This window comes from Tachyglossus aculeatus, chromosome 16 (assembly GCF_015852505.1).
Source record: "Tachyglossus aculeatus isolate mTacAcu1 chromosome 16, mTacAcu1.pri, whole genome shotgun sequence".
In the NCBI taxonomy this organism is placed as follows: Eukaryota; Metazoa; Chordata; class Mammalia; order Monotremata; family Tachyglossidae; genus Tachyglossus; species Tachyglossus aculeatus.
Window position 1 is genome coordinate 48337717 of NC_052081.1, and position 12295 is coordinate 48350011.

Here is a 12295-nt window from a genome sequence, read left to right on the forward strand (position 1 = left end):
AATACAATTGATCAATTGATTGAAGTGACTTGCCCAAAGTCACACAGCTAAGTGGCGGAGCCGGGATTTGAACCCACAGCCTCTGACTCCAAAGCCCGGGCTCCTTCCACTGAGGCGTCGGGATGGGCCCCAGGTCAAGCAGGGGAATCTGCCGGGGCAAACGACAGGACCCGAGAGTCGAGTGAAACAAGGGTGGACGGAACCGGGTGCGGGACGCGGCTGGGTGACCCTGGCCCAGTCACTTAACCTCCCTGGGCCTCCTCTTCTGTGTCTGTAGCAGGGCGAGGGTGACCCCCGCTTCTCCCTCCCTCAAGGATGAGGACCGAGTGAGGAAAAGAGAAAGGATTTTGAAAAAATGGTGATTATTGTTATAAAAGTACTGCTCTGTAGAAAGTAAATAAACCCGGGCCCGAGGAACAGCGTGAGGCCTGGGTGGGCCAGACTGGCAGTGGAGTAAGCGTCCCCAGGGGTGAGGCCGGGGGGCTACGTGGGAGCCCCTCGAGGAGCTCAGGAGCGGTCGGAGGCGGGCACGAAGGGCACGGCGGGGGCCCGGTACTTCATGCTGGTGGGCGGTTGGCGCCGGAGCAGTCGGTCACCCTGGTCCTGGGCCCGCGGTTCGTCGTAGATGGTGGAGATGAGTCCCAGGGCGTCCCCGCGGGGCCTCTTGGGCGCCCGGAACGGCTGCAGCTTCTCCCCGTGGTACCTGCCGAGCGCAGCGGCACAGACCCGGGAGCCCCGGGCTCCGTCGCCACGGTGGCCGGGGACCCGTCCCGGGGCTCGCGATCTTAATCCCCCTCTCCCAGGGATTAAGGAGGCCCGGAGAAGTGAAGTGACTTGCCCGAGGTCACCCAGCAGACAAGGTGGCGGAGCCGGGATTAGAACCTGGGTCTTTTTGGCTTCCAGGCCCGGGCACGCTGCTTCTCATCAACGTCTGGTAGCCGAGTTGGCGCGGGGAGCGGGGACCCCCCGAGGGAGTGGTAGCCCTCAGCTTGGGCCCGGGGGGGCCTCTCGCAAACCCCCTCCCACCGCCCCCTTTCCCCCAACCTCGTCCTCCGAGCCGGCCGCCCCACTCACCCCAGTCCCCGCTTGCATCTGGGGTCCTGGCCGTCGCCGTCCAGGGCCTCGGGTCTCCCCAGGTTGGTGCTGCCCAGGCCCTGGCCCTCCGCCCAGCCCTGCCGCTCCATCAGCCTCCGCCCGATTCCCTGCCAACCATCATCATCATCATCAATCGTATTTATTGAGCGCTTACTGTGTGCAGAGCACTGTACTAAGCGCTTGGGAAGTACAAATTGGCAACATCTAGAGACAGTCCCTACCCAACAGTGGGCTCACAGTCTAAAAGGGGGAGACGGAGAACAAAACCAAACATACTAACAAAATAAAATAAATAGAATAGATATGTACAAATTAAATAAATAGAGTAATAAATACGTACAAACATATATACAGGTGCTGTGGGGAAGGGAAGGAGGTAAGATGGGGGGGATGGAGAGGGGGACGAGGGGGAGAGGAAGGAAGGGGCTGAGTGTGGGAAGGCCTCCTGGAGGAGGTGAGCTCTCAGCAGGGCCTTGAAGGGAGGAAGAGAGCGAGCTTGGCGGATGGGCAGAGGGATTGGGGGCATTCCAGGCCCGGGGGTCGATGGCGGGACGGGCGAGAGCGAGGTACGGTGACAGAGGAGGTCCAGAGGCCGGGGAAGGGAGGGACCGGGAAGACGGGGGTCCGGGCGGCTGCGGCTCCTACCTTGGTATGGCGCTCGAAGGTGCCAAGCTGGCGTCCGGCCACCGACCCATCCTCCTCGCCGGCCCGGAGCCTCTGCTCCCAGCGCATCTGGACCGAGTCCCGTGCGTCCTTGTCCCCTCCATCTGCGGACCCGGGGACAGCGGCCAAGGGGTTCGCATCACCTCGCCCCCCCACCTTGCTCCCTCCCACCTCAGACCCCCTGATAATAATAATGACAATGGTATTTGTTAAGCGCTTACTATGTGCCAAGCACTGTTCTAAGCACTGGGGGAGATACAGGGTGATCGGTTGTCCCACGGGGGCTCACAGTCTTCATCCCCATTTTACAGATGAGGGAACTGAGGCCCAGAGAAGCCAAGTGACTCACCCAAAGTCACACAGCTGACAAGTGGCGGCGGTGGGATTAGAACCCACGACCTCTGACTCCCAAGCCCGGATTCTTTCCACTGAGCTTCTCTAGGGCGACAGGGTCGGGGTCTCCCTCTCTACTTGTTGCCCTCCCGGACCCCGGGTGGCTTCCACAGACCAACGAGCGGCGTGGCCTAAGTGGCTAGAGGCTGGGCCCGGCGGGCAGGAGGACCTGTGTTCTAATCCTGCCGCTGCCTCTTGTCTGCCATGTGACCTTGGGCAAGTCGCTTCACTTCTCTGGGCCTCAGTTCCCTCATCTGGAAAACGGGGATTAAGACGGTGAGCCCCACTGTAACATTCATTCATTCAATCGTACTTATTGAGCGCTTACTGTGTGCAGAGCACTGTACTAAGCGCTTGGGAAGTACAAGTTGGCAGCATATAGTAAGATGTGGGACGGGGCTGTTTCCAACTTCATCAGAAGAAGAAGAGCTGTTAAACACTATGTGCCGGGCGATGAATTAAGCACTGAGGTGGATACAAGCAAATTGATCGAGATAGAACCTGTTGGGTAGATACCCCCTAATTAGTTTGGAGAAGCAGCTTGGGAGTCAGAGGTCATGGGTTCAAATCCCAGCTCCACCGATTATCAGCTGTGTGACTTTTTGGGCAAGTCACTTAGCTTCTCTGGGCCTGTGACCTGGTCTGTAAAATGGTGAAGACTGTGAGCCCCTCATGGGACAACCTGATCACCTTGTAACCTCCCCAGTGCTTAGCTCATAGTAAGCGCTCAACAAATGCCATCATTATTATTACTACTCCAGCGCTCAGTACAGTGCCTGACGTGTAGTAAACCCTGAACAAATACATTTGGGAAACAAAAAGCATAGGGTCAGCTGGCGCAGCGCACCACGTGGGCTCACAGTAAGCGCTCAACAAATGCCATCATTATTATTATTATTATTACTACTCCAGCGCTCAGTACAGTGCCTGACGTGTAGTAAGCCCTGAACAAATACATTTGGGAAACAAAAAGCATAGGCTCAGCTGGCGCAGCGCACCACGTGGGCTCACAGTAAGCGCTCAACAAATGCCATCATTATTATTATTATTATTACTACTCCAGCGCTCAGTACAGTGCCTGACGTGTAGTAAGCCCTGAACAAATACATTGGGGAAACAAAAAGCATAGGGTCAGCTGGCGCAGCGCACCACGTGGGCTCATAGTAAGCGCTCAACAAATGCCATTATTATTATTATTACTACTCCAGCGCTCAGTACAGTGCCTGACATGTAGTAAGCCCTGAATAGATTTGGGAAACAAAAAGCATAGGGTCAGCTGGCGCAGCACACCACGTGGGCTCACAGTAAGCGCTCAACAAATGCCATCATTATTATTATTATTATTACTACTCCAGCGCTCAGTACAGTGCCTGACGTGTAGTAAGCCCTGAACAAATACATTTGGGAAACAAAAAGCATAGGGTCAGCTGGCGCAGCGCACCACGTGGGCTCACAGTAAGCGCTCAACAAATGCCATCATTATTATTATTATTACTACTCCAGTGCTCAGTACAGTGCCTGACATGTAGTAAGCCCTGAATAGATTTGGGAAACAAAAAGCACAGGGTCAGCTGGCGCAGCGTACCACGTGGGCTCACAGTAAGCGCTCAACAAATGCCATCGTTATTATTATTATTATTACTACTCCAGCACTCAGTACAGTGCCTGATGTGTAGTAAGCCCTGAACAAATACATTTGGGAAACAAAAAGCATAGGGTCAGCTGGCGCAGCGCACCACGTGGGCTCACAGTAAGCGCTCAACAAATGCCATCATTATTATTATTATTATTACTACTCCAGCGCTCAGTACAGTGCCTGACGTGTAGTAAGCCCTGAACAAATACATTTGGGAAACAAAAAGCATAGGGTCAGCTGGCGCAGCGCACCACGTGGGCTCACAGTAAGCGCTCAACAAATGCCATCATTATTATTATTATTACTACTCCAGTGCTCAGTACAGTGCCTGACATGTAGTAAGCCCTGAATAGATTTGGGAAACAAAAAGCACAGGGTCAGCTGGCGCAGCGTACCACGTGGGCTCACAGTAAGCGCTCAACAAATGCCATCGTTATTATTATTATTATTACTACTCCAGCACTCAGTACAGTGCCTGATGTGTAGTAAGCCCTGAACAAATACATTTGGGAAACAAAAAGCATAGGGTCAGCTGGCGCAGCGCACCACGTGGGCTCACAGTAAGCGCTCAACAAATGCCATCATTATTATTATTATTATTACTACTCCAGCGCTCAGTACAGTGCCTGACGTGTAGTAAGCCCTGAACAAATACATTTGGGAAACAAAAAGCTTAGGGTCAGCTGGCGCAGCGCACCACGTGGGTTCATAGTAAGCGCTCAACAAATGCCATCATTATTATTATTACTACTCCAGCGCTCAGTACAGTGCCTGACGTGTAGTAAGCCCTGAACAAATACATTTGGGAAACGAAAAGCATAGGGTCAGCTGGCGCAGCGCACCACGTGGGCTCACAGTAAGCGCTCAACAAATGCTATTATTATTATTATTACTACTCCAGCGTTCAGTACAGTGCCTGACGTGTAGTAAGCCCTGAACAAATACATTTGGGAAACAAAAAGCATAGGGTCAGCTGGCGCAGCACACCACGTGGGCTCATAGTAAGCGCTCAACAAATGCCATTATTATTACTATTATTATTATTATTACTACTCCAGCGCTCAGTACAGTGCCTGACATGTAGTAAGCCCTGAACAAATACATTTGGGAAACAAAAAGCACAGGGTCAGCTGGCGCAGCGCACCACGTGGGCTCACAGTAAGCGCTCAACAAATGCCATCATTATTATTATTATTATTACTACTCCAGTGCTCAGTACGGTGCCTGACGTGTAGTAAGCCCTGAACAAGTACATTTGGGAAACAAAAAGCATAGGCTCAGCTGGCGCAGCACACCACATGGGCTCATAGTAAGCGCTCAACAAATGCCATTATTATTATTATTATTATTATTATTATTATTACTACTCCAGCGCTCAGTACAGTGCCTGACGTGTAGTAAGCCCTGAACAAATACATTGGGGAAACAAAAAGCATAGGGTCAGCTGGCGCAGCGCACCACGTGGGCTCATAGTAAGCGCTCAACAAATGCCATTATTATTATTATTACTACTCCAGCGCTCAGTACAGTGCCTGACATGTAGTAAGCCCTGAATAGATTTGGGAAACAAAAAGCATAGGGTCAGCTGGCGCAGCACACCACGTGGGCTCACAGTAAGCGCTCAACAAATGCCATCATTATTATTATTACTACAGCGCTCAGTACAGTGCCTGACGTGTAGTAAGCCCTGAACAAATACATTTGGGAAACAAAAAGCATAGGGTCAGCTGGCGCAGCACACCACGTGGGCTCACAGTAAGCGCTCAACAAATGCCATCATTATTATTATTATTATTATTACTACTCCAGCGCTCAGTACAGTGCCTGACATGTAGTAAGCCCTGAATAGATTTGGGAAACAAAAAGCATAGGGTCAGCTGGCGCAGCGTACCACGTGGGCGCTCGTTGAACGCCAAAGTTGCTGCTGTTCTTTCTGGCCACCCACCATTCATTCAACTGTATTCATTCGTTCATTCGATGGCATTTATCGATCGCTTCCTGTGTGCAGGGCACTGGACTGAGCGCTTGGGAAGCCCAGATGGAGCCGGTCCCTACCCAACAGCGGGCTCACCTCTGTCGTAGTAGACGCTCACGTCCACGTCCCAGTCGTCGGCCGTCCGCTCGTCGAAGTCTGCCGGGGGACGGGCGGACGCGTCAGCGCGGGTGAGACCCCCGGGCCGCCCGCCCCCCGGGCCGGGGCCCCGCGGGCACCTCCGTCCTCCTGGCGCCAGTACTGGGCGTCCGTGTAGAAGACTAGTCCCGGGCCGCCCTTCTCCCACTGGAGCTCTATCTCCTCCTCAAAGAGCCTCGGGGCCGAGCGCTCCTGGGCCGTCACGTCCTCGTGCAGGGCTTCGTGCCGCTCCCACTCCTCGCCCCGGTCGTCGTCCTGCCGGGGACACCGGGCCGGGGGTGAGACCGGGGCGGGTCCCGGGGGGTCCCCCCTCCCCGCCCGGGCCGCCGTACCTCATCCGAGCCGGAGGTCTCGGCCTCGCCCCCCGGGCCGGGCTGGTCCCCGTCGCCGCCCGGGCCGGACTCCGGGATCTCCTCCCGCTCCGCCGTCTCCGCGTCCCGGTAGCGGAACGGCACGTTGCCGTAGCGGCGGGAGGAGCCGGTCTTGGGGAAGGTCAGCCGCAGCTTCGTGATGACGCGCGGGGGGAGCCGGCAGGCCCGGATCAGGTCCAGGAAGACCCGCAGGGGCGTGCCCACGTTCCCGTTGGGCATCGGCGCGGGCGGGTTCAGCTCCGGCAGCCGGCGCAGGTCCGCCAGGGTGAACGTCCCGTCGGGGGGGCTGCCCGCCCCGCGGCTCCGGCCGGGTCCGGTACGGGAAGGCCGCCAGACCTGGGGGACGGGAGGCCGGGGGCGCGCGCTGAGGACGGAGGACGGGGACCGAACCCCCCGTTTACAGATGAGGACACCGAGACACGGAAAAGTTAAAGTATGTATATATGGTTGTACATATTTATTACTCTATTTATTTATTTATTTTACTTGTACATTTCTATCCTATTTATTTTATTTTGTTGGTATGTTTGGTTCTGTTCTCTGTCTCCCCCTTTTAGACTGTGAGCCCACTGGTGGGTAGGGACTGTCTCTATGTGTATGTTTGGTTCTGTTCTCTGTCTCCCCCTTTTAGACTGTGAGCCCACTGGTGGGTAGGGACTGTCTCTATGTGTTGCCAATTTGTACTTCCCAAGCGCTTAGTACAGTGCTCTGCACATAGTAAGCGCTCAATAAATACGATTGATTGATTGATTAAAGTCTAGACTGTGAGCCCACTGTTGGGTAGGGACCGTCTCTATATGCCACCAGCTTGGACTTCCCAAGCGCTTAGTACAGTGCTCTGCACACAGGAAGCGCTCAATAAATACGACTGAAAAAGTTAAGGGAACTTTTGTCCACGACAGGCAGCAGGCAGCGACCCAGGTCTCCTGACGCCCAGGATTGAGCTCTTTCTCCTAGGCTTCGCTGCTTCGCCATCTAGCAACGCTGCACCCGGTGAGCGTTCAGCAAGTACCGTGACGGCAGGTCAGTGCCCTCTTTGTGCTAATCTTTCACGGACTAGGAGAGTTAGTCTTCCCTCGGAATTCTAATGATAATAACTGTAGTATCTGTTTTGGCAAGCAAAAGTTACTCTGTACATGGCTCCACAAGGGCGTTCAGTAAATGCCGCTTTCCTCAGCTTTCTCTTTCCTGGCCTAGCTGACGTGAAAGGGTCAGGAGAGGATCGTCTCGTCCGAAAATCGCTCTTTCCCCCCCGCAGATTCGGATGGGACAGAGTTCTCCACGGACGAGACTGTGAGTCCTCCAGTTCCCGGCCCGGTGCGGGTTCAGCGCTTACTTCCTTCCCCTCCCCACAGCACCTGTATATATGTATATATGGTTGTACATATTTATTACTCTGTTTATTTATTTATTTATTTATTTTACTTGTACATTTCTATCCTACTTATTTTATTTTGTTGGTATGTTTGGTTCTGTTCTCTGTCTCCCCCTTTTAGACTGTGAGCCCACTATCGGGTAGGGACTGTCTCTATGTGATGCCAATTTGTACTTCCCAAGCGCTTAGTACAGTGCTCTGCACATAGTAAGCGCTCAATAAATACGATTGATTGATTGATTGATTGATTAGAACCAGCGTTTAGAACAGTGCTTAGCACACAGTAAGCGCTTAACAAATGCCATCATCATCATCATCCAAGACGGTCCCTACCCAACAGTGGGCTCACAATCTAGAATGAATGAACGAGTTACCTCCTTCCCTTCCCCACAGCACCTGTATATATGTTTGTACATATTTATTACTCTACTTATTTATTTATTGTACTTGTACATATTTATTTTATTTATTTTACTAATATGTCTTGTTTTGTTTGTCTCCCCCTTCTAGACTGTGAGCCCACTGTTGGGTAGGGACTGTCTCTATATGCTGCCAACTTGGACTTCCCAAGCGCTTAGTCCAGTGCTCTGCACACAGTAAGTGCTCAATCAATACGATTGATTGTTGGGTAGGGACTATTTCTATACGTTGCCACCTTGTACTTCCCAAGCGCTTAGTCCATCATCATCATCATCATCAATCGTATTTATTGAGCGCTTACTATGTGCAGAGCACTGTACTAAGCGCTTGGGAAGTACAAATTGGCAACATCTAGAGACAGTCCCTACCCAACAGTGGGCTCACGGTCTAAAAGGGGGAGACGGAGAACAAAACCAAACATACTAACAAAATAAAATAGAATAGATATGTACAAATAAAATAAAAAAATAATAGTAAATAAATAAATAAATAGTCCAGTGCTCTGCACACAGTAAGCGCTCAATCAATACGATTGATTGATTGATTGTTGGGTAGGGACCGTCTCTAGATGTTGCCACCTTGTACTTCCCAAGCGCTTAGTCCAGTGCTCTGCACACAGTAAGCGCTCAACCAATACGATTGATTGATTGATTGTTGGGTAGGGACCGTCTCTAGATGTTGCCACCTTGTACTTCCCAAGCGCTTAGTCCAGCGCTCTGCACACAGTAAGCGCTCAACCAATACGATTGATTGATTGATTGTTGGGTAGGGACCGTCTCTAGATGTTGCCACCTTGTACTTCCCAAGCGCTTAGTCCAGTGCTCAGCACACAGTAAGTGCCCAATCAATATGATTGATTGATTGATTGTTGGGTAGGGACTATTTCTATACGTTGCCACCTTGTACTTCCCAAGTGCTTAGTCCAGTGCTGTGCACACCGTAAGCGCTCAATCAATACGATTGACTGATTGATTGTTGGGTAGGGTCTATTTCTATACGTTGCCACCTTGTACTTCCCAAGCGCTTAGTCCAGTGCTGTGCACACCGTAAGCGCTCAATCAATACGATTGACTGATTGATTGTTGGGTAGGGTCTATTTCTAGACGTTGCCACCTTGTACTTCCCAAGCGCTTAGTCCAGTGCTCTGCACACAGGAAGCGCTCAATCAATACGATTGATTGATTGTTGGGTAGGGACTATTTCTAGACGTTGCCACCTTGTACTTCCCAAGCGCTTAGTCCAGTGCTCTGCACACAGGAAGCGCTCAATCAATACGATTGATTGATTGTTGGGTAGGGACTATTTCTAGACGTTGCCACCTTGTACTTCCCAAGCGCTTAGTCCAGTGCTCTGCACACAGGAAGCGCTCAATCAATACGATTGATTGATTGTTGGGTAGGGACTATTTCTAGACGTTGCCACCTTGTACTTCCCAAGCGCTTAGTCCAGTGCTCAATCAATACGATTGACTGATTGATTGTTGGGTAGGGTCTATTTCTAGACGTTGCCACCTTGTACTTCCCAAGCGCTTAGTCCAGTGCTCTGCACACAGGAAGCGCTCAATCAATACGATTGATTGATTGTTGGGTAGGGACTATTTCTAGACGTTGCCACCTTGTACTTCCCAAGCGCTTAGTCCAGTGCTCTGCACACAGGAAGCGCTCAACCAATACGATTGATTGATTGATTGTTGGGTAGGGACTATTTCTAGACGTTGCCACCTTGTACTTCCCAAGCGCTTAGTCCAGTGCTCTGCACACCGTAAGCGCTCAATCAATACGACTGACTGATTGATTGTTGGGTAGGGTCTATTTCTAGACGTTGCCACCTTGTACTTCCCAAGCGCTTAGTCCAGTGCTGTGCACACCGTAAGCGCTCAATCAATACGATTGACTGATTGATTGTTGGGTAGGGTCTATTTCTAGACGTTGCCACCTTGTACTTCCCAAGCGCTTAGTCCAGTGCTCTGCACACAGGAAGCGCTCAATCAATACGATTGATTGATTGTTGGGTAGGGACTATTTCTAGACGTTGCCACCTTGTACTTCCCAAGCGCTTAGTCCAGTGCTCTGCACACAGGAAGCGCTCAACCAATACGATTGATTGATTGATTGTTGGGTAGGGACTATTTCTAGACGTTGCCACCTTGTACTTCCCAAGCGCTTAATCCAGTGCTCTGCACACAGGAAGCGCTCAATCAATACGATTGATTGATTGATTGTTGGGTAGGGACCGTCTCTAGATGTTGCCACCTTGTACTTCCCAAGCGCTTAGTCCAGTGCTCTGCACACAGCAAGCGCTCAATCAATACGATTGATTGATTGTTGGGTAGGGACTATTTCTAGACGTTGCCACCTTGTACTTCCCAAGCGCTTAGTCCAGTGCTGTGCACACAGTAAGCGCTCAATCAATACGATTGATTGATTGTTGGGTAGGGACTATTTCTATATGTTACCAACTTGTACTTCCCAAGCGCTTAGTCCAGTGCTCTGCACACAGTAAGCGCTCAATCAGTACGACTGATTGATTGTTGGGTAGGGACCGTCTCTATATGTTGCCAGCTTGTACTTCCCAGGAGCTTAGTCCAGTGCTCTGCACACAGTAAGCGCTCAATCAATACGATTGATTGGTTGATTGATTGATGGACTTACCTGCCGCCTGTGCGGGGTCCCGGAGCCTCCGGATGAGGCAGCGTCCGGGCAGGCGGTTGCCGTGGGCGTCGTGCCAGGGTCGTGCGGAGTACATGCGGAGCAGGCGGCCGGCCTGGGCCTCCCGCACGGCCACCACGCAGCAGCAGGTGGCGGGGCCGGGGGCGGGGCCCGGGCCGGGACCCGGTCCCCGCTCGGGCCGGTGCCGGTAGTGGAAGCAGAGGAAGCCGCCTCCGCCCTGCTCCCGGAACTGGCTGAAGTAATCGCGCAGCTGGGCGGAGCGCAGGGCGCCGGGGATCCCGCTCACCACCAGGTAGGCGGCCGACGACCAGTCGTCCTTGTTGTCGTCGTCGCCGGGCGCAGCCATCTTGGACGGTCACATGACACGCCCCGAGCTGCGCGCGCAGCGGGGAGACGTCGCCGCCGCCGGGCGCAGCCGTAGTTGGGCGGTCACGTGACACGCCCCGAGCTGCGCGCGCAGCGGGGCGACGTCGCCGCCGCCGGGCGCAGCCGTAGTTGGGCGGTCACGTGACCCGCGTCGAGCTGCGCTCGCGCAGCACAGCGACGTCATCGCCGCCGTATTTGGACGGTCGCACGGCGCGCCCCATGGTGCGCGCGCAGCCGGGTGGCGTCATCTCAACCGGGCGCAGCCATGGTTGGGTGGGTGGTCGCAGGACGGACCTCGAGCTGCGCGCGCAGCCGGGTGGCGTCATCGCAACCGGGCGCAGCCATGGTTGGGTGGTCGCATGACGGACCTCGGGCTGCGCGCGCAGCCGGGTGGCGTCATCGCAACCGGGCGCAGCCATGGTTGGGTGGTCGCATGACGGACCTCGAGCTGCGCGCGCAGCCGGGTGGCGTCATCGCTACCGGGCGCAGCCCTAGTTGGATGGGCGCATGGCAAAGCTCAAGCTGCGCGCGCAGAAGAGCGACGTCATCGCCACCGGGCGCAGCCCTGGTTGGGTGGTCGCAGGACGGACCTCGAGCTGCGCGCGCAGCCGGGTGGCGTCATCTCAACCGGGCGCAGCCATGGTTGGATGGGCGCATGGCAAACCTCGAGCTGCGCGCTCAGCAGAGCGACGTCATCGCCACCGGGTGCATCCTTATTAGAGCAGTCACATGACACACGCCGAGCTGCGCGCGCAGCAGACCGACGTACGCGCAGCCATATTTGGGCGGTCACATGACCCCCCTCCTCCTCCCCGAGCTGCGCGCTCAGCAGGGCGACGTCCTGGTCGCCGGGGCGCAGCCATATTTGGACGGTCGCATGGCACGCCCCGAGCTGCGCGCGCAGCAGGGCGACGTCATCGCCGCCGGGCGCAACCGTAGTTGGACGGTCGCATGACACGCCCCGAGCTGCGCGCGCAGCAGGGCGACGTCATCGCCGCCGGGCGCAGCCATGTTTGGACGGTGGCATGACACGCCCTGAGCCGCGCGCTCAGCAGACCGACGTCATCGCAGCCATATTTGAACGGTCACATGACCGTACCCGAGCTGCGCGCGCAGTAGGGCGACGTCATCGCCCCCGGGTGCAGCCATATTTGGACGGTCGCATGATCCGCCCCG

General features: G+C 54.1%; 1 protein-coding gene across 1 annotated transcript; it reads right to left on the reverse strand.

The window, feature by feature from the left end:
- Window positions 1-345: 345 nt before the first annotated feature.
- On the reverse strand, window positions 346-11170 carry GPATCH3 (G-patch domain containing 3). The gene is given in 8 exon segments (XM_038758029.1): window positions 346-703; window positions 1075-1202; window positions 1741-1862; window positions 5859-5918; window positions 5999-6173; window positions 6251-6562; window positions 6564-6625; window positions 10736-11170. Coding segments are annotated over 8 exon segments (1419 nt in total). The 5' UTR covers window positions 11100-11170; the 3' UTR covers window positions 346-507.
- Window positions 11171-12295: the final 1125 nt, after the last annotated feature.